This window comes from Paramormyrops kingsleyae, chromosome 25, assembly GCF_048594095.1.
Source record: "Paramormyrops kingsleyae isolate MSU_618 chromosome 25, PKINGS_0.4, whole genome shotgun sequence".
Taxonomy (NCBI): Eukaryota; Metazoa; Chordata; class Actinopteri; order Osteoglossiformes; family Mormyridae; genus Paramormyrops; species Paramormyrops kingsleyae.
In genome coordinates, this window is record NC_132821.1 from 4,072,952 (window position 1) to 4,100,430 (window position 27,479).

At 40.8% G+C, this 27,479-nt stretch overlaps 1 protein-coding gene across 2 annotated transcripts in view; it reads left to right on the top strand.

Moving 5' to 3' along the window:
- Nucleotides 1-27,479, top strand: part of LOC111835568 (disintegrin and metalloproteinase domain-containing protein 33-like) — a 75,918-nt gene that overhangs the window by 46,096 nt on the left and 2,343 nt on the right. For both annotated transcript variants that reach the window (XM_072707136.1, XM_072707137.1), the window contains exons 6-21: nt 684-867; nt 1,457-1,522; nt 6,471-6,539; nt 8,632-8,798; nt 11,886-11,970; nt 12,592-12,734; nt 13,080-13,257; nt 14,153-14,242; nt 14,625-14,820; nt 17,317-17,425; nt 17,910-18,111; nt 20,047-20,124; nt 20,733-20,841; nt 22,623-22,752; nt 24,480-24,576; nt 24,767-24,958. In XM_072707136.1, the coding sequence (XP_072563237.1) occupies nt 684-867; nt 1,457-1,522; nt 6,471-6,539; nt 8,632-8,798; nt 11,886-11,970; nt 12,592-12,734; nt 13,080-13,257; nt 14,153-14,242; nt 14,625-14,820; nt 17,317-17,425; nt 17,910-18,111; nt 20,047-20,124; nt 20,733-20,841; nt 22,623-22,752; nt 24,480-24,576; nt 24,767-24,958 (2,095 nt within the window). The remainder of the gene's footprint in view (nt 1-683; nt 868-1,456; nt 1,523-6,470; nt 6,540-8,631; nt 8,799-11,885; nt 11,971-12,591; nt 12,735-13,079; nt 13,258-14,152; nt 14,243-14,624; nt 14,821-17,316; nt 17,426-17,909; nt 18,112-20,046; nt 20,125-20,732; nt 20,842-22,622; nt 22,753-24,479; nt 24,577-24,766; nt 24,959-27,479) is intronic.

The following is a 27,479-nucleotide window of genomic DNA, read 5'->3' on the forward strand; positions in this document are numbered from 1 at the left end:
CACTGAGATCATTCAGGGAACATGAAGAAGTGCAGGCTAGTAGAAATGGTCTGGGAACAGAAGTTCTTTCTATATTAACTTCTTTCCTGCACACACTTGATCACATTTTCATCTATCTGATGTATACATTTCAGTGACATTTATCATTTCATAACATATTTTCTACCAGTCTTTTTTAAAATAGTTCCTGGAAACAATTTGCTGGCAAAGTTGCTCTGTTAGGTAATATTTTTGTCCCTATATATGTCATGCCTTCACAGTTAGGCTGAACCTACAGCATAATGGTCCGATTCTGTCTTGGATACTGTTGTGGAGCAGTTAGATAGGTGGCTTACAGCTCGCTATTGCAGGTGTAAACATCAGCTAGCAGAGCTATTTTTTTTTCTTACTGTGTTTCTGAGGCTAGCTTATCTCCAAACAGTTCTGGTCCCCCTTGCAGGTAATTTTGTATACAGGAATATGCTGTTTTATTTAAGCAAACTGTAAATCTGAAGGTGTGTTCTGGGCTTTGTGCCATTTACTCCCACACTTCCCATTAAAAAAAATGAATAGAAGTTTGCTGACGGCAGGATGAAAATACAATTTGGAGCCGATGGTGTTTCTTTGCCATTTTTTATAAAACTTTTTAAAAGCTATTTTAGGCCTCTTCTTGTGTATTTCCTGTATTCTGATTTCTTGTGCAGGGGCCTGATTGTGCTGAATGCCAACAACAGTTACTACCTTGAGCCCGTTAATGGGTTGGAATCACATCATCACAAGATGTACAGGACCGAACATCTGAGAATCCAAGGGGGAACATGTGGACATGGGCATCAGACGGAGCATCCTGGCCATTTCTCTGCTTTCCTCCAGCCTTTGCATCGAAGGGTAAGGATCCCCCAAAGGAGAAAGGGATCACGGGAAACAACATACCATGAATGGCTTATAATATCATTTTGCAAATGTGAAAATTGTGAAATAAATCTCAAATGTATTTTATTGGATTGGTATGTATTTTAGTGGTTGAATAACTACTCTGCATTCCTTTTTATTTAATGAACATATCTCTGAATGCATGGACTCAAGAGCTTACTGGCACATTTTACACTCCCACACTCAGCACACCACAGCACACAGTGCGCAACAATGAAATGTGTCCTCTGCATTTGACCCATATGTGACTTTCGTGACATAGCAGGGGGCAGCTAATTCAGCGCCCGGGGAGCAGTGCTTGGGGACGATACCTTGCTCAGGGTACCTCAGTGGTGACTTGCTGGTGGGAGATTTGAACCTGCAATCTTTCAATTACAAGTGTGCTACCCTAACCATCAAGCCACCACTGCCCACAGTGTACATTTGTAACCTTGTTTGTAATTTTCAGCTACACTGCAGCTATAAAGTTGAAAGTAACAGCAAAAAGCAGTTGGTCAAAAAACTTGATCATCTGTGTCAGCCTTGACATTTTCCATCCTTGCAGATGAGAAGAAACACTCGGGGCTCTACTAAATATATGGAGCTTTACATTGTGGCAGATCATACATTGGTAAGAAAAGTATTTTGCCACCACCAAGTGCTGTAATGAATTGTGTTGTCTGTCACAGTTGTTACCAAATTGTTACATACAGTAACACTTGGCCCCAGGGTAATCATACCAACTAGGAATGAATAGCAATTAAACTTCTATGAATGGTAAGAACATAAGAACTATACAAACGAGAGGAGGCCATTCGGCCCATCGAGCTCGCTTGGGGAGAACTTAACTAATAGCTCAGAGTTGTTAAAATCTTATCTACTGTAGCTCTGATTTAAAGGAACTCAAGGATTCTGCTTGCACTATGTTATCAGGAAGACTATTCCATACTCTGACTACACGCTGTGTAAAGAAGTGCTTCCTTAAATCCAGTTTGAAATGTTCTCCCGCTAATTTCCACCTATGGCCACGAGTTCTTGTATTTGAACTAATGCTGAAGTAACTATTCAGTTGAACAGCATCCAAACCTGTTAGAATCTTATAGACCTGGATCATGTCCCCCCTCAGTCTCCTTTGCTTGAGGCTGAACAGATTTAGTTCAACTAACCTTTCCTCGTATGACATTCCTCTAAGACCAGGAATCATTCTTGTGGCCCTACGCTGCACCTTTTCTAAGGCCGCAATGTCCTTTTTAAGATATGGTGACCAAACCTGCACACAATATTCTAGGTGAGGTCTCACCAAGGAATTGTATAATCTTAGCATTACCTCCCTTGACTTAAACGCCACACACCTGGAGATATGCCCCAACATCCTATTGGCCTTTTTTATTGCTTCCCCGCACTGGCGAGAATGACACATGGAAGCATCAACATACACACCAAGGTCTTTCTCATAATCAGCTACCTTTATTTCCGTAGGTCCCATAAAATACCTGTACTTTATAATTCTGCTCCCTACATGGAGTACCTTACATTTGTCTATGTTAAATTTCATCTGACAGGTATCGGCCCAGTCACTAATTAAATCAAGATCCCGCTGTAGCTGCTGAGCCGCTAGTTCAGTATTTGCTACACCACCCACCTTGGTGTCATCTGCAAATTTCACCAGTTTACTATATATATTCATGTCTATATCATTTATGTAAATTAGGAACAATAGTGGTCCTAAAATTGAACCCTGCAGTACCCCACTATGAACGCAGGCCCACTGTGACATTGTGCCTCTTATAACTACTCGCTGCTTCCTATCTGTTAACCAGTTATCAATCCAGGTCGCTACAGTTCCTAAAATACCTGTTGCTTTGAGTTTAAGTAAGAGGCTCTTGTGGGGGACAACATCAAAAGCCTTTTGGAAATCTAAGTAGATGACATCATAGGCCTTCTTATCATCAACTTCCTGAGTAGCTTCCTCAAAAAACTCCAACAGATTTGTTAAACAGGATCTACCTCTCCTAAATCCATGCTGGCTATCCGTCAAAATGTTATTTGAATCCAGGTAATCTACCATTTTCTCTTTGATTGTAGCCTCCATAACTTTACCAGTTATACAAGTTAGACTGATTGGCCTATAGTTTGACAAATTACTTCTATCCCCTTTTTTGAAAATGGGCGTTATGTTGGCATGCTTCCAATCAGAAGGTACTTGGACTTCCTACTGAACATTAACTTTTAAGTATGTGGGCAGCTTTATGTAGTGTGTGTTTTAATGAATGAATGAAACTTTATTGACATTATACATGTACAATGAAACACAATTTTGCTACTCTGTATGAAAAAGTTCTAACAAAGACAAAAAAACACAAACAACTTGTGTACTTGTGAACTTGTGATTTGTGTTTTAATATACCTTTATAACAAACATTATATGATTATAATGTTTGTTTTTATCATATAATGTTTGTTATTAATGTACATTAAAGCTGTTAAGGTGTGTTAGGATGTTAAGGTATACTAAAACGTGTACTATGAATGCATTTTGAATGCCTTATGAAGGTGAATTGAATGTTCTACAAATGCACTATAAAGGCATTATGAAGGTACACATAATAAAGCATTACCAATATATTTTACCTTATTTACCTTTAGTTAACCAGGGAGACCCTTTGACATCAAGATCTATATTACAAAAGGTCCTTGGCCAAAATGGTGGCATGACAATAGAAACATAAACACAGATAACGGAAGCATACAATAAAACAAAAATAAATTCAATAAAAATAATTAAAGCAATGAATTTAAAAACAATTACATGAACCTAATTCAAGTTTTAAAATGCTTCGCAACACAAATTTTAGGTGACAGGTGTTCTAAGTCTTATAATCTTTTGGAGCAAAATTCCATGCAGCCAGAGCAACAAACAAAAAAATGGTCGAGCCAAATGTGCTGCAAACTCTGGGAACTAGTAGATGCAAACAATCGCTAGAGTGCTAGGAATAGGTACCCACATTGGAAATGTTTAAGTAGACAGTCAAATAAGATGACAAGGAGCCAGTAATGCCTTAATATGCACATACTGTATAAAAGCCAGTGAAGTTGCCTATGCATTTCTAGAGAGCACCAGCCCAACTTCTCATAAAGAGTACAATGTTGAGTGTCATACCTTGTAGTTAACCTTAAAGCAGCATGATAAGCAGAATTTAACATATGTAGAGAAGAATATTTATATATGTTCACTGGCCAATGTACTGCAAACACGTGTACACCTGTTTTTTCATGCAGATATCTAATCAGCCATCCATGTGGCAGCAGAACAATATATAAATCCTTGCAGACACAGGCCAAGAATGGTGGAAAAATGTGATCTAAGTGACAACCATGGCCTGTTTGTTGGTGCCAGACGGGGTGGTTTGAGTATTTCAGGAACTGCTGATCTGGATTTTTTACACGCAGTTGTCTCTAGACATTACACAGAATGGTGCAAAAAACAAAACACACCCAGTAACGGTAGATAGGTGAAGTGATTAGTCATTGTTGGCACACAGTGCACAACAACATAACATGTCCCTTGTGTTTAACCCATGTGTGACATAGCAGTGGACAGCTAATTCAGTACCCAGGGAGCAGTACCTTGCTCAAGGTACCTCAGTATTACCTTGCTGGTTGGGGATTCAAACCAGTAATCTTTTAACTGCAAGTGTACTTCCCAAAACATTAGGCCAGCAGTTCTGTGGAATTGCATTATTGATGAGATAGGTCAGTAGAGAATGACCAGAATAATTAAAATACAGTCAACCCTGCTGCATCTCAACGTTCCCCATCGTGGTTTCGATATATCACAGGGCTAGCATAAGAAATTAAATGGGATTTTTTTTTGCTATAGCTGCAGATGGCACACAAATACAGTGGTACCTCAGTTCTCAAACTCATTAGAACTCGAATTTCTTAAAAGTCGAACCAACCAGTTCGAAAAAAAATTACCTAGAGCTCTGAATCTCAGAAGTCAAACTGTGAACGTCAACCTAAGAACTTGTACGGGCAGGGAAATGAGTCATGCAGCACGTCTCTCAGTGGAAACAAAGGGTAACGCTTCAGTCTCAGCCTAGCATTTGCTGTGATAGCACCGTTCATGTTTACACTAACTGAATACATATATTTAGACAGTAAAAATGCATTTAGACAATGAAAGACAGTAACAATAATTATTATTTTATAATAAAATACATTTTAAAATAAATATTTCTTATTCATTATTTTAATACTAATAATAAACCATTAATACATTTAATTATAATAATATTGTCATGCCCAGCAGGGATGGAACGGAGACAAAGGCGCAGACGTCAGGGTATCGGGGAATACCGGGTTTAATTACAGGTAAGGCAGGCAAAACGCAGATGGACAATACAATGACCGGGCTGGGGAAACAAACTGAAACGGAGATGAAATACAGAGGGCTAATGAAAACAACCAGAAACAGCTGATCACACGGGAATTCCACACGGGGTTAACGAGATGGCGTGGCACATGGAAGGAGCGGACGATCGGGGCAGGACATATTTATTTTCTTACTTTACAAATTACTGTTTTGATAAATGTGCTTAGATGTGTTTAGTATAGTATACGCTCTTCTTGTTTTATCCGGTTCATTTTGTGTTTAAATGCTAAAAAAAAAAATACATTTAGGTGTAATTTTTTGGGGTCGGGAACCAATTAATTGGTTTTCCATTATTTCTTATGGAGAGAATTCGATCAGAACTCGAACGTTTTAGGATTCGATCCGGAGTTCTGAACGGATTAAATTCGAGTTCTGAGGTACCACTGTATACATATGACACTCATAAATGCATAAAATATATGTACCGTACAGTGCTGGTTTGGAGGACACCAAGTGTGTGTACAGCAGGCTTTCACATGACATTTCGCAGTGATCTTTGTATCTCGCATTTCAAACATATTTTTGTGCATTTTAGTGCCCTAAACTGTACCAAAATCCGAAACACTTTGCTTCACTCATCAAGAGGACCAAGAAATTTGATGTGGTTTTTCCAGATCTCGGGGGGGCTGCACCCCTAACCCTCCTGATGCGGAAGGCTCGATTGTAATTACTCTTTACAACGCTGGCAAGCAGAAAAGCAATTTTGAAAAACAAGACACTGAACATTGAGGTGAATGGGCTAGATCAGCAGAACACATTTTTCTTAATTTTTATTTACTTAAGAATTCTACTTAATTTATTTAGCTAACACTCAAGGGATCAACAGCCACTGGATTTTAACCGGTGACCTTCTAATCACAGGCACAGAAATAGAAGGAGCAATGCAAACTGCACTCCTGACACTCATGATGGAGTGAAAGAATGAACTGACTGAATAATCCAATATTCTATTTATCGAGTTATAACTGGAATTAGACTCAAACAAATAATCAGTGAACACTGTCCTATCAACTGGAACTGGCTTTTTTGTTTTGTTTTTTTTTTATGAAATCTCTCATTTGTTTTCTTGAAGCAATTGAACTGTTTGTATTTATGATAATAGCAGACAGCTTTGTGATTCTGTTGTCATATTTTTGTAATTCAGTTCAAAAGACAAAATGACCTTCGAATAACCAAACAAAGAATTTTAGAAGTTGCCAATTATGTGGATAAGGTAAGACTGAAATTTCATTTGTTTTTTACTTTCACATGTGCTTTACAATAATAAATTGGTTACAATAATTGTATTTATGTTATATTGAATTGTGTTGTTTTAAACAAGAGACCACACGTAAATACAGAGCCATACTTACCATTGGGATTGCTGTAGTTCTGGAACTGGAACTGTATAGGTGACTCCCCTCCCCGAGGATGAATAAATAAAGAATAATAAAGCCGGCAGTATTTTATATTTATATATACAGTGCCTGACAAAAGTCTTGTCACTTAACCAAGTTGTAGGAACAACAGATAATAACTTGACCTGTAGTTAATCAATTGGAATCAGAAATAGCTTATAAGAAAGGCAAAGCCCTCTAGATTATGCTTATTATACCAAAATAAAGTTTTTCATAATTCATTGAGTTTTGTCATGTAATTAGGACAGAAAGGTCAACTTTTGCCTGGACAAAAGTCTTGTCATATACAAAAATAATGTAGAAATTATACATATACTTTATTTAGAATACACAAACATGCTACAATAACATCATAACATAAAAGTCATGGTGCCTTCGAAGAAAGAATTAATAACATGTATGACTTCCATGAGCTTGGAGGACCGCATCCATATGTCTTGGCAATGACTGAAATAACTTGTTGATGAAGTCATCTGGAATGGCAAAGAAAGCAGTCTTGCAGGACTCCCAGGGTTCGTCTAGATTCTTTGGTTTCGTCTTCCAAGCCTCCTCCTTCATCCTACCCCAGACATGCTCAATAATGTTCATGTCTGGTGACTGGGCTGGCCAATCCTGGAGTACCTTGATCCTCGTCAGTTTCAGGAACTTCAATGTGGAGGCTGAAGTATGACAAGGAGCGCCATCCTGCTGCAGAATTTGCCCCCTCTTATGGTTTGGAATGTCATGGGCAGCAAGAATGTCTTGATACTTCAGGCTGTTGATGCTGCCATCCATTCTGCAGATCTCTCGAACACCCCCATGCTGGATGTAACCCCAAACCATGATTTTTCCTCCACCAAACTTGACTGTTTTCTGGGTGAATCCTGGGTCCATGCGGGTTCCAACAGGTCTCCTGCAGTATTTGCAGCATTTGGTATGGATGATTCATCAGAAAAATCAACCTTCTGCCACTTTGCCACTGTCCATCCTTGCTGCAAGCTGTGGGCCTTGGCAAATTCAACACGGTTTTTTTGTTGTGTTCTCATTAATGCTGGTTTCTGTGCACTAATTCGGCCATAGAGACCACTGCGTGTGAGAATTCGAGAAACTGTTCTTGTAGACACAGCGGTTTCTGGTGACCAGTTCTGATGTAGCTCTGCTGCAGTTGAAAAAGGGTTGGCCCTGGACTTTCGAAACAACAAATGGTCCTCTCGAAGAGTTGTCTTACGTGGTCTGCCTGACCTGGGTTTGTCATGAACATCTTTTTTTAATCCTCTCCACTTGACGTTTGGATACATTAACGATGTCTGACACCTCAGCAGACTTGGTCTGTGGTTGAATCTTTGACAGAAGTCAGGTTGCACTTCAAGTGAAGGTCTGGTGGTGTGCTGGGGATCTTTGTATACACACCTGGGATTATGTTAATTACAGTATTTGTCACAGGTGAACCTCTAATCTGTGATTGGTTGAATCATTAAAAGACATGACAAGACTTTTGTCCTTGCAAAAAACAGGTGTTTATGGACTTTAACATCAGGACACTTTTTGACTGTTTCATTTTGCACCCAGTTATTAATGTGAATGTCCTTGGCATTAAATTGATCCATTTATTGTAACAATTGATTGATTAGAAATAAAGTTATATGCCTTTTTAAGTTACTATGTCCTTATGTGACAAGATTTTTGTCAATGACTGTATATATATATATATATATATATATGCACAGCTGTACATCCAGGCCTTGCACATATTTGCACAACATATCAAACTACTGTATATTTTCAGTTATGTAGTATGTATGTATCTATTTAGTTACATATAGTACATTAAGGATAATTTCCTACAGTTTTTATTTGATATTCTTACTGAATTGTGCTATGCTTGAGAGAATACAACAGAACTGAATGTAACTCTATAGCATGTTCTAGTTCTATAGGGCTCTGAACATCCGAGTGCCCCTCATTGGGCTGGAGGTGTGGACAGAGCGGGACCACTGCATAGTTACAAATGACCCCAACAAGACACTCTGGTCCTTCCTGCAGTGGAGGCAAAAGCTCAAGTCCCGCAAGAAGCATGACAATGCCCAGCTGCTCACGTGAGTCCATTGGTTAGCAAGCAGCTTCTCGAGGGAAAGCCTGCTTTGCTCTGTCCACCCAGGGAATTCAAGTTCCTCTGGTAAAATGTCTCAATTAACAGCTGGTGCTTCTTCTGGAGCAAAAGAAGAGGAAGAGTTTTAAATGAAGTAAAAAAAAAAATCTTTGATGGTACATTTAATAGCCCAGAGATCTTGGAGGTTTCAAATGAATTGAGTTCCACTCCAATCCAGTGGAGTGTTTTATTGTGTCAGTGAAGCATTAATAATGTAAATGTTTATGAAGTGATTAACCTGCTGGGTGTCGATTAGTATTTCATGGTGTGCCGCTTCCTGCTCTGGCACTCCACCGCTGTGTCATCCTGATCACTCTTAAGTCTAGTACATACTTTACTTTTTCGCATGCACTTTCGGGTTGCAGACGGTCATGCGAACGGCAGCTTGTGTTCATACTATACTTGGCTGTGGGTGCAGATGATTGCAGTCGGCGCTGCATACAGGTGTGATATTACACCAGACCAGGAGAGGGCAGGTGTATTGCAACAAACACAAATACAAGCAATGTAGGGAAATGGGTAAACTTTTATCTACGGTTTAAAATTTGTTTGTGAAGGCTTGGGTGGTATTAAGGTAATAAGACTTTCCACAGTATTTTGAAATCCTGACAACAAAATTAGCCCTGACAACCCCCCCCCCCCCCCACACACACACACACACACACCCCTGCTCCGTGAATTTTATTGCCAATATTTAAAAATTCTGGAATTGTGCTGCTTTTTAAAATGGACAGTATGCAGGTACCTCCGACCCTCCTCATACAGCTGCTCACCATAACTTCTACAAGAAGAACTATTCCTCCTCTACTCCTTGGTCGTTGATCGCTGATACCTAATCCACTTGGGTGACCAGATAATCCATGTCATCCCGGACTTAACAATTTAGCCAAGCGCAGGAGCCTTTCGGTTTTAAGGTAGTTTGTAAAACCTGAAGTAGCTCAAGGTGTCCGGGATGACATGGATCATCTGGTCACCCTATAATCCACTATCTTGCACATGCGCAGTGAATGCACAGAGATGAGCAAGGTTTCTGCTAGACATAAAAATCTGTGCTACACACAGAGTCAGCATCCAACCGCTGAAGAAGAAATTTATGTCACTTAGTCAGTGGTTGTTTATATTATCCATCCAATTAAGAAATGAGACACAAGGGAAGACAGAACCAGAGCCCAGAGCTGCCTGTCCTAGGCCTAATGTGAGAAGACCCTAGTTCAGCTATTAAATGTTAATGAATAAGGCAGTGGCATGTTACTTCAAAGGGCAACATTCCTTTACAGACAGTGGCAACTGACCACTTGTGTAATTGCATAGATGAAAGTTACAACAACATCAGTTTTGGCTCTCAGGCTCCTGTCCAGTGAGTTATTAGCCTGTTTCATGTGGTACATTCCAAAGGCAAGCAAAAGTAAGTGAAATTGCTGTCAAACTATCTTTACTTGGCCATTCTTGTGTCCTCGTGTACCCATTTGATGTTATCTTCCATTGCTGAAGTCAGAGTCCTGCACCGGGTCGGGTACCCGCAGATAGTTGCTGAAACGGGCGGATTTTAATGTTCTGAAATTTTACGGGCGGGTATGCGGGCGGGTAATTCATTACACACGGGCGGGTAGCAGGTCAATCAAAACAGTATTGTAGCCTGCAAAAATAACATATAAGCGAAAATATCCATGTTTTAGACTATCATGTACAAATTGTCATCATCACAGTGTGTTCAGTATGTTGGGGGTACCTTATGGTGCTTTCGATTATTTCTCTCCAAGTCGGAACTTGGATGAAAACGTCAGGAAATGTCACGAAAAAAGTCACTTCCCGTCGGAAACACGCCTCTTTTATGAAGTTGATGTCAGACAAGATTTTGTTGTCCGAGTTGCCCCTGTGACGTAATTTCAACATGGCGGCTTACACACTCAACAGTAATTCTATTTTATAAATCTTTAAAAATATTTATTTTGTTAAATGTATTAATAGTTATAAATGTAACTGCACATGTTTGATTTAGAGAATACCATATCATGACCATAAACAGTATCCTATCATGCAATATCAGATTTTTACCAGACTTGTTAATGTCTTTGGTTTGTTTGTAGTTTGTTTGCCTCTCGAAAAAAGAATATTGCTATGAATGTGCTAAAATATTTTATAAAGCTTTTAGTGTGGTTTGACTAGTTTGTGTTTCTTGTTTGTTTGTCTCTCGGAAAAAATTATCTCACTCCAAATCTGCTAAAATATAAAGCAACAACACACAGCAGCGTGTTCATGGAGGCAGCCATGTTTGTTCCGAGATGTGGTAGCTCGAACGGGAGATTGTCGGACGTGATGGCACTCAACTTGGAATTTCCGAGTTCCGAGAGAAAAACTAACACACCATTAGATAACCGCCTCGAGAAACATTCACATACACGTCTGAATCCTTGCTGAAGCATGTCGTCGTGTTGTCTCTTTCACGCTCATCACAGTATGGATAGCTTAGATCTATCTGATATGATTTTGTGTTAAACGGATTTTTTTGTTTCAATTCAAAATTCATGTAGGCCTAGCGCTTGTCACATTGAGAGGTGCATAGAAAAAATAATTGTGTGTAATTTATCACGGGTATGGGCGGGTAACGGGCAGAATGTTAACGGGCCCGGGCGGGTGCAGATTTAACTTTGAAATAATCACGGGTGCACGGGCGGGTGTGGTGCTGTACTGTGCGGGTGCAGGTCTCCAAAAGTGGACCCGTGCAGGACTCTGGCTGAAGTACACTTCAAATTCTCAAAAAACAGAAATATGAGGGACTGTAAAAATCCCTTGATGTCATTCTTGCCCTGCCCCAAAAACCAAGGATGTATTGGTGTTATCCTCATCAACGAGAACAGTTCCATGATTCATTGCATCTCAAGTTCATTCTTAGGAGGCAAGTTAGCAAGAATGCTCTTAGCCAGAACACAAGCAAGATCTTTGCGTTCTTGGTATTGATAAAGACCTTACACTAGACTACACTTAGGGCAAATTAAAGGGTTGGTGCTGATACCAGTGCACTTCTGTGTTACAGGGGTGTGATCTTCACGGGGACCACCATCGGCATGGCGCCACTGGAGGGCATGTGCTCCCCAGAGAACTCAGGGGGAATCAATGTGGTGTGTATCCAAACGCAGCCTTCACTGAAAGAAGGGGGGTGAGGGATCTCTGGAATATCCTGTAAGACGCTGTGAGACATCCATGGGGAGGTGGAACAGGAGATGCCCTAACTGTCACCTCAGATTAAGGGAGCCTTAATATTGAGCTAGAAGAGCTGTGGAGAGGAGGTCCTGGAGGTAAAGGAAAGTACCCCTTAAGGGGCATATTTTACATCTGGAGGTAGCAGTCCTTTCAGGATGGAGAGCATGCTTCCATGGCTGGCTTACCTCTGTTCCCGTCTTCCTGCTCGCATGGGTTTTAGGCCGTTCAAGTGAATGCTGGCCCTACTCCAGGTCTGGTTGATTATTAGTCACCTGCCGTGTCCTGTTAGGACTCCTACTGGCTGATTGTGAGGAAACCATGGTTACTGGTTGCATGCGTGGTGCTGATTGCCCCCTGCTGGTGCATGGTGGATTCCCAGCTAAAAAAAAAAGGAAAGCTGACAATGAGGATTCTATATTTATGAAAGGTACAATAGTTACAGTGCCATAGAAATACTGATGATTTATGCTTTAGGAGCTTGGGTGACGACTAGCGTGATGATGTCAGGATCAGAACACCTTTGCTCCTCACTCTTTCAGGACCACTCAGACTTGCCCATCGGGGCAGCTGCCACCATGGCTCATGAGATCGGCCACAACTTTGGCATGAGCCATGACAACGAGGGCTGCTGTGTGGAAGTGACGGCCAAGCAGGGAGGGTGTATGATGAATGCAGCCACTGGGTACACGTTTCGTTAACGATGCTAAGCTAATATGCTAAGCCGCTGAAGCTAAGGCAACGCAGCGTCTTGACATGGACACAGCCAAGCCATGAACATCAAAATGGCATAAGCATCATAATTTTAACACAGTAAATTTATCAAGAAACAATTACAGCTTCGATGATTTGTTTCCTTTATTTTATTATCTATGTAGTGCAGCAAAGATTAGTTCAGGTCTGTAAGTATATCATACATATGTGAGTACCAGAACGACCACCAGAACAACATCAAAATAACTGCTGTATTGTGAATACTATTAATAATTCCCATCCTTAATATTTATGTGTAAATGTGTTCATCCCTCAGCCACCCCTTTCCACGTGTCTTCAGTCAGTGCAGCAAAAGGGACCTGGACAGCTATTTCCAGAAGGGGGGCGGCATGTGCCTCTTCAATATGCCTAACGTGAAGGAGCTCGTGGAGGGCATGCGCTGCGGGAACGGCTTTGTGGAGTCGCGGGAGGAATGTGACTGTGGGGAGCCAGAAGTAAGACCACTGGCAAACAAAACCTTTTCTCTCCAGATGTCTGATCAGGGATGAGCAGCTACAGTGGACCAGATTCAGCAAAAATCCCATAAATACAATTGTCTTTTCACTTATCTCATCTTGTCATCCACACATATTTATGTGAGAGCAAGTTTAGGGGTCACAGTGCAGGGTCGGCCAGCGGCCCTGGAGAAATTGGGGCTTAGGGTCTTGCTCAAGGGCCCAACAGCAGCATCAGTCTGCTGACCACGGGGTTTGAAATGGCAGCGTTTTCATCACAGGCACACAGGTATAATCAAGTGAGCCACACGCTGCCTGCAGCTGTTAAGAAGAGTAACTGGACACATACTCTGAAACTTTAATATTCCATTATAATGTGCACCTTTTGGCATATTTCTCTGGATTTTGGGTCACTTCGGACCAATTCCAGCAGGGGAAGACTTACCATTCCTGAAGTCTTTCATGCAGCCAGTATTACCTTTCACTGACTTTTTGTACCTACTGTATATACAGTGTTTGGTTAGTATTGTAAGGTGAGGGAAAACACAGGTCAAGCCCAAAAGAAGAAAAGGATGGCTGTTCTCCAGAGACCTCATGTCTTTCAAGCTAAAGAAATGGGACACAGCATTTAGTTTGGCAATATGGGGGGGTGGCGACTTTGGAGGCAGCTAGTTACTCTGTCCTCGTACCCTCACATAAAATCCTTGTCTATCCACTAGTCTTTCTTGTACCTCTGTATGATGTTGTTTATGTTATGCAGTGGAGTCTCTTTTTGATGGCATTTAATTTGTTTTTTCGATTAAAGTGTGGTTTGCCCCTAAACATTGAAAGTTCAGAATTTGGTATCTGGTTGTGTGTGGTTATGTGATACTGCCTTTGTGTATGTATTTAACAGGAATGCACCAATGCCTGCTGCAATGCTAAAAATTGCACTCTGAAAGCAGGGGTCCAGTGCGCCCATGGGGTCTGCTGTGAAAACTGCAAGGTACCAGCCCCCCCGCCCATATACTGTACAGTGTACAGTATTCACTCAGTATGATAGGATATCACACCACCTCACAGCCCCCCTAGCATTATGTGTCTGGCTGCCCAGGTGGGTTTAATAAATGTCTTAACCAGTGTATCGGACTCATTTTGCACTGATCTGGCATTAGGTTGGTACAACGTGAAGTAGCTTCTGATGTAGTAAACTACTTTTGCCATATTTGTGTAACATAGCCTGCTATATTTCTATGGGTGGTAGCTTTTGTGTAGTGAAGCTTAATTTATTGTTGAGTAACTGATATAGCTTAGCTCGCTACATTTTACAAGTAGCTTTCCCAACACTGACTGATAGTCGTCGCATTTCTGATGTTTTTCTCCCACAGCTGAAGCTGGGGGGCAGCATGTGTCGGGCCGCAGCAGGAGCATGTGACTTACCAGAGTATTGCACAGGGGCTTCGCCCTACTGCCCTTCCAACGTCTACCTGATGGATGGCTCCCTTTGCCAGAATGGCCGTGCCTATTGCTACAATGGCATGTGCTTGACACACGAGCAGCAGTGTCTGCAGCTGTGGGGGGCCGGTAGGCCTGCATTCTCCCTCCCCTCCCTTCCCTTCCCTTCCCCTCTCACCCCAAGACACATGGTGTATGTGCATCCGCCAGCATCGTTTGGAATGTTTTAACCAGAGAGAAGCATTGAGTATTTATCTCTTTGCCTGCTGAGCTTCTCATTGGGATTTCATGGGAAAATATATAACAAACATTTGAACTTATTCACTCACAGTCATGCACCACATAGCAATGTTTCAGTGAATGACACACTGCATATACAACGGTGACCCCATAAGATTATACTGTAATGGAGCTGAAAAATCCCCATCGCCTATTGACATTACATGATTACCCACACATTTGTGTTGATGGTGTAAACAAACCTACTGTACTGCCAGTTGTATGAAAGTATAGCACATATAATTATATACAGTATATAATACTTGATGAGGATAATAAACAACTATGTTACTGGTTTATGAATTTACTATACTACACTTATGGCATTTTTGAGTGCACTCTTTCTACTTATAATAAAAGTTTACTGTAGCCTAGGGTTGTAATAAGTTATACCATCTCGGTTTAGGTAAGTACACTCTATGATGTTCACACAACAGTGAAATCACCTAACCATGCATTTCTCTGAGCATATCCCCATTGTTAAGCGATGCATAACTGAAATAATTATTAACAATCATTACCAAAAAACAAATTTGATTGAAAAATTAATCAGAATCCCAAAGGTGGGTCAAATTCAGAAGGAAATTGACTGAAAAAAACCCGAATCTGCCACAAATCAATATACCCCTATATGTTTCTATTGATGCATGTTACTGTAATATTTTTTTCATGTTAAGATCTTAGATTCAACTTCAGTTGCCAGGAGTCTCAGATGGTCTTGCAGTGCAAAATAATGATAAAAAAACTTTAACAAAAATAATGTCATTTTATGAAATATGAAAGACACTTCAGTACATGTGAACTTGATCTAAATGGTATTCAGATACATTATCAGATTTCAATGCTAATGTGAAATAATTAATTCACTCTAATGTATTATCTTTACACCTCATATGGAATAAACTAAAAAAAAAATGAGATGTTCAGTGTATAGAGTATGAAGACAATTAATGCTCAGTTCAGTTCATCATGTTTTTTTTCTTCACGTGGGACTGTGAGGGCCCTAGTAGGTCAGAAGGGTCAAAAGTTTTATCTTCTAGATATTGTAGTTGGACAGATGAGCTCTTCTTTTGTTTCCAATAACTGCAGATATGGAGGAAATAATGACAATTTTAAAGTTAGTGTTACATTAGTTACATTAGGTCAATCACAGGTGCAGCTACAAAGCCATGTGTGTATAGGTCATTTAATTATTGGTCTGGTAGCTGCGGTTCTTTCTAGTTGGCCTCCTATATAAGCCGTAGTAAAGTATATCATTGATTTAATAAACTATTGTTTAACTGATAATCATTAAAATATTAGTTCATTATCATGAGTAATAATTTGTTAGATTTTATCATGTAGTATTCCATTATTAGAGAATAAAGAGTTTTCCTAGACTTTATATTGGGTTAGTTGTTGGTTGCTTGCTACAAATGCTGCAACCAAAGGTTATTTTCTAAAAATGCATCTACTGTTTTTTTCTTTAAAGAACTGTGTAAGAATATTTGCACAAAATTTACAAAATTGCATAGAAGCTCATACAGTATGTCTTCTAGCCTGTAGTAATTATTGTGACTCAGTGATAAGAACATAAGAAATTTACAAATGAGAGGAGGCCATTCGGGCCATCAAGCTCATTTGGGGAGAACTTAACTAATAGCTCAGAGTTGTTAAAATCTTATCTAGCTCTGATTTAAAGGAACCCGGGGTTTTAGCTTCCGCTACACTAGCAGGAAGACTATTCCATACTCTAACTACACGCTGTGTAAAGAAGTGCTTCCTCAAATTTGTTTTAAAATGTTCTCCCGCTAATTTCCACTTATGGCCACAAGTTCTAGTATTTAAACTAATATTGAAATAGCCATTTGGCTGAACAGCATCCAGACCCGTTAGAATCTTATAGACCTGGATCATGTCCCCCCTTAGTCTCCTTTGCTCAAGGCTAAACAGATTCAGCTCAGCTAACCTCTCCTCATAAGACATTCCTCTAAGACCAGGAATCATTCTCGTAGCTCTCCGTTGCACCTTTTCTAAGGTAGCAATGTCCTTCTTAAGCTATGGTGACCAAACCTGCACACAATATTCTAGGTGGGGTCTTACCAAGGAATTATATAAATGTAACATCACCTCCCTTGACTTAAACTCCACATACCTAGAGATATAACCCAACATTCTATTGGCCTTTTTTATTGCTTCCCCACACTGGCGAGAGTGGGACATGGAAGCATCAACATACACACCAAGATCTTTCTTGTAATCAGATACCTTTATTTCAGTGGAACCCATAAAATATCTGTACTTTATGTTTCTGCTATTATGATGCATTTTTATTTGATTCACAGGATGGTCCTGTTTTTCTTGCAGGTGCCCGTCCAGCTCATGATACCTGCTTTCAAGAGGTAAATGCTGCAGGGAATGAATTTGGCAACTGCGGCAAAAATGCACTGGGGGTCTATGTGAAGTGTGAGAAGAGGTAACGTAAAAGAGTGCATGACTGTGGCTTGTCTGAACTGCCTGCGTGGATGGCTATGATACATGATAGCATACTTAGGAAACCATTTCCTCTTTGTCATAAGTACATAACTTCAATCATTTGTCGTAGTCTTTAGTGTAAAGGAAGGAACTTTCATTTCTGCTTTCCTTGAACCTTTATAGGATAGAATAGTGATACTTAATTAATTCCTATGAGGAAATTCTCAATTGCCCAGTCTATCTTGCTTCTATGAGACACACATACAGATGGTAGCAAGCTTGGGGGTCACAGCACAGGGTCCACCAGTGTGCAGCACCCCTAGAGCTGTGGGTAAAGGACCTTGCTCAAGGGCCTACAAATGTGACTATTTTGCTGAGACCAGGGTTCAGACTGACAGCCTTCTCATCAGAGGCGCAGAAGCTTAGCTTGCTGAGCCACACACCACCCTGGATTATATCTCTTTTGTTATGTTTGACCCTGACAGCGATGCCAAGTGTGGCAAGATCCAGTGTGACAGCATCGCAGAAAAGCCCAAAGGCTTCAATTCTGTGGCCATCGACACCAGCATCCACACCGATGGCATGAGGAGGACGTGCCGGGGCACCTATGTTTACACCAAACCGGATGAGCAGGACGTTGTTGACCCAGGGCTCGTCATGACTGGGACCAAGTGCGGAGATGGGAAGGCATGTGGCATCCTTTTTACACTCCCCAAGCCCTGTAATGGTGGCAGACATCTACTGACATCACCATGCTCTACTACTCCTGTGGAATGCATGTAGTTCCGTATTTATTTATTTTTTTAAATGAATATAATGCAGATGCAAATATTGTTTTACCTTTAAAACATTGATTCTAATTAATAAATTATATTGTAAACAGATATCATTCTGTGAAATAAGAACTGTAAACATACTGTAATTCTGCATGCTGTTTAACTGAATTTTGTACACTAAGGCTGTATCAATCACAGCAAGCAGCAAATACTGTAGAGCACCATATTTCTTTAGTTTCATTTGGGTAAAATTATACACAGATGAAGAGAAAAACTATTACCACCCCTATGTGAAGCAAATAATGTTGATTATCTCGTAAAAACCCAAGGTTTGGATTTTTTTGGTAAACGATAAACTTCTGTATGTACTGCATTTGGTACTTGTAGTCAAAATGCAGAAAAAATGGGCAGAGATAAAGACCTGAGTGACTTTGACAAGAGCTAAATTGTCATATAACCAGAGTACTATGTCAGAGCATCTCCGACATGGCAAGGTTTTTGGGGGCTCATAGTCGGCCATGGTGAGTACCAACTGAGAGGGGTCCGAGGAGGGAAAAACCATGAACTTCCGACAGGGTGTTAGACAAACAAGACTCATCAATCCCATCTGGTGCAAACACTGTAGAAGAAATGGCAAATAATTATAGTCAGGGTCACGTGAGTAATGTATCACGACACAAGGTGCATCAAGCCCTAGTGAGTATGGAGCTACGTAGCCGCAAGCCAGTCAGTGCCCATGTTGACCCCTGTCTACCATTAAAAGAGTCTATAATGGATATGGAAGCATCAGAACTGAATATTGGAGCAATGGAAGAAGGTCACCTGGTCCAGTGAATCTCATTTCCTGTTGCATCATGTGGACAGCTGGGTGAGTTGAGCAGCTGTGGGATATGTTGGCCCAAGAAGTTTGCAGCTGAGCAGCCCCATGCGCAGCAGAGCTTAATGCACTATGTGTCATGACACCTCACTCCCATAACTGTCATTAAAATTATCGGTAACACTTTAACTGAGGAGGTACAAATAATATAGTATTATCCTATTACTTACTTATTCATTTACCAAAAACTTTCTTAGTGACATACTGATCTTGTGTTTGTTCATCATTCATGAATTGTGATGCATCTTTTATTCAAAGCAATTACTATATTTGCTACTTTATCAGTTCATTCTGGAAATCTTTGTGAACTACAGAAGGAACCACCGAAGGAACAAGTAATGAATAATACAAGTGAAATACTGATGTCATATTTGTGCATCCTAAATGAATCATGATGCATCTTTTATCACAAGTAGTGATTATATTTGTTCTTGCTATGTACTTCAGTAGTAGCCAGTTACAAGAAGTATTTGTGCCCCCTCTAGTAAAGTGTTACCAAATTACCTTAATTTGTACTATAGTAGCGGTTCTGTTGGTTTGTACCAGACTGGGTAGCCTCCATTCACATCCTACCTTAATGAGTCTTGATACCAAGCATCCTGTCAGTATGTACGCACCACAGCTGATCATGAGCACTCCACAAGCTTTGCCGTATTGGTGATGCTCTAGCCCAGTCATCTGGCATCATAACAATTTGGCCCCTCAGAAAGTGACTCAGGTCTTTACTCCTGCCCATTTCTTCTGCATTCGACACATCAACTACGGGTACCAAATGTTGGCTTACCGTCTAATATATCCCAGATCTTGACATGCGCTATTTTTACAAGATATTCCTGATATTTGTATCAGATGAGGGTTGTCATAATATTTTTGCTCATGGGTCTATTTCAGTAGAACTGGCTACATCACTGTTGTCATGCAACAATATCATGGTAGGATCCAGTGCATCTGTGTGTCTTCTGTCTTCAGGTGTGCATCAATCACCATTGCCAGAACAGATCCTTCAGTGAGCTGATGAACTGCCTCGCTCGCTGCCATGGACACGGGGTGAGGGCCACACTTTGCTAGAAATTTGTTCACGCTTGTAGCAATAGCAAGAAAATGAAGTCATGCTTCACTGGATACAGTTACTGCTGTGATGGAGCATACACATGGGCGTCCCTGCCATTAAATCCCCCGCACATTTCATAATTATTCATTTGAACCCCCCCACATTTAACATAAAATATTAGTTTTATGCCAGTGTGTCCCCCCCCCCACATTCAAAATGCTTCTGATGCCCCTGAGCATACATGTCCAAACTGGAGCAGTAAGCAGCATCCAAAAAGATCATTTGCACAGTCTAGTTTTGTCTTGAGTCACCAAATCAGCTGTGCTACTGAATTTATAAGGAAGAAGAGAAAAGTATTTACTCATGGCCATTACAATATTTTGATATGTTGTAAAGAGGAGTCATTACTGATGTTCTAATGTCTGCCGAAGCACATTAGCCAGTGTCTTCAGCCCGCTAAGCCTAATAGGTTACATGTCTCCCTTTTCTCAACACTTCTCTAGCATCAATCCATCCTTTGCAAACAAATGTTGCAATTCTGTGATAAACAGTGAAAATGCAGTAAATATATGTGTGTATCTGTGGTGGGGGGTGCATGATACAGGTGTGCAACAGCAACCAGAATTGTCACTGTGACCGAGGTTGGGCCCCACCCTTCTGTGACAAGCGAGGTCTGGGGGGGAGTGTGGATAGCGGGCCCATGCAGTACCACGGTGAGTGAAACGACTTAGGTTCTGAATAGCGGGCCCGTGCAGTACCACGGTGAGTCAGGCAGAATAGGTTCTGAATATCGGGCCCGTGCAGTACCACGGTGATTCAGGCAGATTAGGTTCTTAATAACAGGCCCATGCAGTACCACGGTGAGCCAGGTGGATTAGGTTCTAAGTAGATGCCCCATTCGGTACTGTTGTGAGTCAGGCGGATTAGGTTCTAAGCAGCGGGCCCATTCGGCACCGTCGTAAATCAGGCAGATTAGGTTCTATGCAGCGGGCCCATTGGGCACCATTGTAAATCAGCTGGATTAGATTAAGTGTCTGTGGGGGTGATGCCATGACTGCAGTGTCTTATAAAAGACAGTCAAACACCCTTATTCTGTTTTCCTGTGTGATCTGTGTTCAACTGGCACCTGGGCTCCATAGGTATGCCTTGTCAGTATCACATGTGTTCTTCCAAGTTTTGTGTTCTTTTGCAGTCACATGTTCAATGTGAAGGCTCTACAAAATGTTTAACAAATCTGTTGGAGTTTTTTGAGGAAGCTACTCAGGAAGTTGATGATAAGAAGGCCTATGATGTCATCTATTTAGATTTCCAAAAGGCTTTTGATGTTGTTCCCCACAAGAGGCTCTCACTTAAACTCAAAGCGACAGGTATTTTAGGAACTGTAGCGACTTGGATTGATAACTGGTTAACGGATAGGAAGCAGCGAGTAGTTATAAGAGGCTCGATGTCACAGTGGGCCTGCGTTCATAGTGGGGTACCGCAGGGTTCAATTTTAGGACCACTTTTGTTCCTAATTTACATAAATGATATAGACACCAATATATACAGTAAACTGGTGAAATTTGCAGATGACACCAAGGTGGGTGGTGTAGCAGATACTGAACTAGCGGCTCAGCAGCTACAGCGGGATCTTAATTTAATTAGTGACTGGGCTGACACCTGGCAGATGAAATTTAACATAGACAAATGTAAGGTACTCCATGTAGGGAGCAGAAATATAAAGTACAGGTATTTTATGGGACCTACTGAAATAAAGGTAGCTGATTATGAGAAAGACCTTGGTGTGTATGTTGATGCTTCCATGTCTCATTCTCGCCAGTGTGGGGAAGCAATAAAAAAGGCCAATAGGATGTTGGGGTACATCTCCAGGTGTGTGGAGTTTAAGTCAAGGGAGGTAATGCTAAGATTATACAATTCCTTGGTGAGACCTCACCTAGAATATTGTGTACAGGTTTGGTCACCATATCTTAAAAAGGACATAGCGGCCTTAGAAAAGGTGCAGCGTAGGGCCACAAGAATGATTCCTGGTCTTAGAGGAATGTCATACGAGGAAAGGTTAGTTGAGCTAAATCTGTTCAGCCTCAAGCAAAGGAGACTGAGGGGGGACATGATCCAGGTCTATAAGATTCTAACAGGTTTGGATGCTGTTCAACCGAATAGTTACTTCAGCATTAGTTCAAATACAAGAACTCGTGGCCATAGGTGGAAATTAGCGGGAGAACATTTCAAACTGGATTTAAGGAAGCACTTCTTTACACAGCGTGTAGTCAGAGTATGGAATAGTCTTCCTGATAACGTAGTGCAAGCTGAATCCTTGGGTTCCTTTAAATCAGAGCTAGATAAGATTTTAACAACTCTGAGCTATTAGTTAAGTTCTCCCCAAGCGAGCTCGATGGGCCGAATGGCCTCCTCTCGTTTGTATAGTTCTTATGTTCTTATGTTCTTATGTTCTAATGTCTATAAAGTGTGTTTTGTTCTGATTTGGTGTCTTCAGACCAACAGGGCCTAGTGGTGGGCCTTTTCTTGACCTTCCTGGTTCTGATACCTGGTGTCCTGGTCCTGTTCTGGTGCTGGAAGGTGAAGGCTCCTTTCTTCCACACGTGGCTGACTCAGAGGCTGATCAGGTATCAGTGCCGTGCCATGAGCTCCTCAGTACACATAGTGTAATTGTGTTGCACAATGATTGTACCTTGCAATGCCCAACTGGATAAAACCGTTACAAGATGGGTGCATAACTGGGCTTCTTTTATTAGATATACCATATTTTGATTACGTTGACTTTGTTAATTTCATACTTATTACATACATACATATTTTTCCTCAGACAGGGAATGCATATGGTCTTGGGAACAGTCCACCATCATAGTTATTTTCTCATTAATGTGATAATTCAAAAGTATTAAGCAACATGGAACTTTGTCTGGGTGATGAACCAGAACTGATCAAATTTTGAGATAATTTGCCCCAAAATTGAAGCAACGCCACTTAGTAGCAGCAGAAGGGTGAAAACAGATGACATTTAACCTTGTAAATATGATAAATCAAAAAGTGATGGATGGATCTTATTACTGCTTCCGAAAAACATAATACGAATGAAGATCTACAGCTGGTTATATTTTCAGACAAATTGTCCAAAAAATATATTGTGTGGCATCAAAGGATTAAATATAAAGGCTGTAGTCTTGCGAACCCTGTAACTCTAAAAGTATTTGACCAATGATATTCAAACTTTACAGACACATTGTATGGGGAAAGTGGTCAAATTTTGAGACAAAATGCACCTAAATAAATGCAGTGCTGAATAATGATAGCAAAGAAAAGGACAGCCTACAACACTTGATCTTGTTACTGCAATAATTCAAAATGTGTTTAACAGATCATTTTTAACTTTTGCCAACAAAATTGGAGGGTGAAGATCTAGAACTGAAGCAGTGCCACATAGTAATATCTAAGAGAAGGGCAGCCTAAGACACTTAATCTTGTCATCATGAAAACTCAATAAGTATTACTTAAATTGGTTAGAATCTTTGTAGACACATTATATGGGTAAAGACCTGGAAGTGATTGTAATTTGAGACAAAACTGAAGCAGCACTGCATAGCGATATCAAAGAAAAGGACAGTTTCAGACAAAAGTATTTGACAGATCTTTTTCAATCCGTGCAGTGGCATTGTATGGGTGACAAACTAGAACTGGTCAGATTAAATAATAAAGATAAATTGCACCAAAATTGAAACTGTGTCACATTGTAATAGCAGAGTGAAGGGCAGCCTCAGAAGTTTGCTCTTGCCAGCATGATAGAAATTATTTATCGGACCTTTGTATGGTGAAGATCTGGATAAATTTTGAGACAAACCACACCAAAATGGAAGTAACGCCACTTAGTGGCAGCAAAGGGAAGGGTGACTACAGAAGGTGCTTGACCTTGTAAACAGAATTACTCCATTTAATTGATTGATTGATAATACTTTGTCGATCCCCAAGGGGAAATTGAGCTTGATTCAACATGCATATATGTTCCCCAATCATATATCAATATCATACTAAAAAGCATAATATATACAAATGAATAAAAATCTATGTAGTAGAATCAGATGAACAAACTGACATTGCCAGTGTGTCCTTCACCCAGTGACAGACAATACACAATATTAACCATATTTCTCTTTCATCTGTTCTTCTGGCTGCTTGTATTCAAACCCTGCTAAAGTCTGTTCACTCAGGACCACCTTGGGCATCTCGTTCGAGATTAAAAACCTCATTTAGGAAATATTAGGATGTTGTAGCACAGCTATCATCTTACTGGCTCGATTTTGTGCCTCTTGGATGCCTTCTGCTTTTTTTCCTTCAGAAACGACATTTCGGGCCAGTCGGTTAATAATGGACATCAGAACCTCTCACTGCAACTTGGAATAACTGAATCCTCAAGTAAAACCAGCAAATCCAAGGTAAGTTGCACTTTCAGAGAATAGGAGCAGTATTTAATGAATTCATACTGTGATACACAATGTGCTGTATTCATCTACTATGCTGAAAACTCTCAAAATAGCTTTTAGTGGGTAATAACACCCTGAGGTTCATGCTTCTCATTTACAAAATCAGCTCTGGTAGATGCTGATCTGCTGAATGTCTCTGCAGGAGTCTCACACCACAAAGGAGAACCTTCCCTTGAGGCCTGTAACAGAATCCAGCCTCATCCAGCCCAGCAGAAGAGCTGACCAGCATTGGGCCCCCGGTCAAGCCCAAACGACCCCCTCTTCAGTGGGAAAGTTGTCCTCCATTCAGTCCCAGTCACCAGCCCCTGCACACAGTTTCACCACACCCAAAAAGGTCCTACCACTGAGTTCAGGAACAGGCCTTATGGTCTGCTTGCGTCCAGTTTATTTCCATGTGATTGTGTATCTGCGTCCTCTTTGTGTGTTTAAGAGCCATTTCCTTTGCTAAAATTTGTGCCCCATAATAGGATCTTTCAGGCCCTTTTGTGTTAGATTGCTCAAAGCATGTAAACCTTTGTTCCAACCAAACAGGTCCCAAGCACAATGGAGGAGAAATTGTATGGAATGCCGTCAGGGTATAAACCATGAGACAGAATATGTCTTGACAGGGCATTTTTTTACCCTCTAGTAATAGTGACGTGTTGGCATAAACCAAGGTATCTAAAATTATTGGTATTCAAGGTGGCACCATTTTGGCACCATAGTATGCAAAACAAAACAATGTGAATTGTCGGTTTCATTAACGTTACTTATTTAGAGCGTTGTATTGTTTGTTGTAACATAATTACTAATGCTTTGACAAATTATACCATATCGGCAGCTGGCACAAAGATAAGCCTTTGCGACCCCTTTAAAAAGTTTTCAAGGCCCCGATTTCTGAACTACCTTGTCTCCACCCACTCTACCTACGTCAGAGAGTGTCCCCCGCATTTGCTAGCGATCACTGAGGCTCCCTCCACCCAGGATGTGAACATAAAGTAACAATAACCCGGCGAAAGGAATTAATTGATAAGGATCTGAGTGCGCCCTGCGATGAGCTGGCCCCCCATCCAGGGTTGTTCCCTGCCTCGTGCCCATTGCTTCCGGGATAGGCTCCGGACCCCCCGCGACCCAGTAGGATAAGCGGGTTGGACAATGGATGGATGGATGGATCTGAGTGCACAGTTGGATGGCAAAATTAAGGACTTTAAATATGTATTTTTCAGTTGTGTTGGAGGATAGTATGGACATTAAAGATATGGCACAGCTTTCCTTATTTATTCAAGGAATTGAGAATTTAACAAGAAATAACTTATGAGGAAAAAAAACAAAGAATTTCTGACAGGTATAACAGGACAGGAACATTTCATCGCCATTTCTGCCTGCCTTTAACAACTAAATTTGTCATGGGATAAACTGATCCGTGTCACCTTAGGCAAGACGCAGGATTTCCCAGAACTGCATGACGAGAGATGGCTGTACGACTTCACTTTCACAGTTGACATTTTGAGCCATTTGAATGAGTTAAATATAAAACCTCATAGAAAGGATGCGTTTATGCATGAATTGTACAGTTACGTAAATATATTTCAGGCAAAACTGAAGTTGTTTAACATGCAAGTTGGCAACAGATGCTTCACTTTCCCACACTGGCATCTGTCGACATGCCTTCACAGAATTATATGACATACCGGGGGTCAGCAACCTGCGGCTCACGAGCCACGCGGCTGCGGCTCTTCTCATAACGATAGACGAATTCACATTTTCATGTCTTAATATATTATGATAAATGATTTATCTTTATGAAAGTATTATTATTTTAACAAAGAAACATGCTTCATTCACACAAGTACATGTACATTGGAATGCTTCTCCTCACTACCATCATCTCACCCTTCATAGCTTGGGAATCTGCAGCATTCTCTGCTGAGGCCGGGGCTTGAACCAGCCCACAGAGCCACTCACTGCCCCCACTGGAAGCTGCTCTGAATTTAACTTTGATTCTGGTGCCGATATGGGCCAGATTTGGTAACATTCAATGTAACTCTGGCCCACATGTGACCCTTATCTATTTCAAATCCAGAAAGCGGATTCAGACCAGTATTGATCCGTTGTTCAAAAAGACACTGGATCAGATCTAGTCTACGGATCTGCGGCAATTTCTGAACAACATTTGGCCCAGACCCGGTTCAGACTCATCTTGCTATGTGGGAAGCTTCTGTTACGTCTTAACTGCATGATTTACAGCTTCTTCAAAGTCATTCACTAAAATGAGATTATGTCTCTGGTTACATAGTATGCCTTCCGGAGTTTTCTTAAGCACCTGAGATTGGATGTACGCTTCAACATTTATTGGGATTCCTAATTATTTCATATACTTTTTGTGGTAAATCGTCACCATGCCTTCCCAGGTCTTCGTAAAAATTATTATATTTTTTCGTTTTACATATTATAGCCAGCTGAGTTCAGAGTGGTGAGTACATTTTTCACTGCTCGGTCAGCAGAGTTACAATACTGAAGTGGAGAGCGAAGGGCAGACCAAACGAAAGGAGGGATGAGGGTGAAGACTATCGCTACAGAACTAATCAGTGTTGTACTGTTAGTCACCTTTGCGCTGTTACACATCCGAGTGATTTAAACCTGAGATGCCCCCCCAAAAAAGTTTTTCTATAATAGTTTTTGTAAGTACTTGAACTATTATTTTTGTGTTAAATGCATCTATACACATATCACATTAAAATTCGTATCTCAATCCCCCTTCTTTGCCCATTGTGGCTCTGTAAATCTTGGGTCAGACATTTAGGAGAAAATGGCTTTTTGCTTTAAAATGGTTGCCAACCTCTGTGATATACAGTGGAATACTCATGGACCCGCAT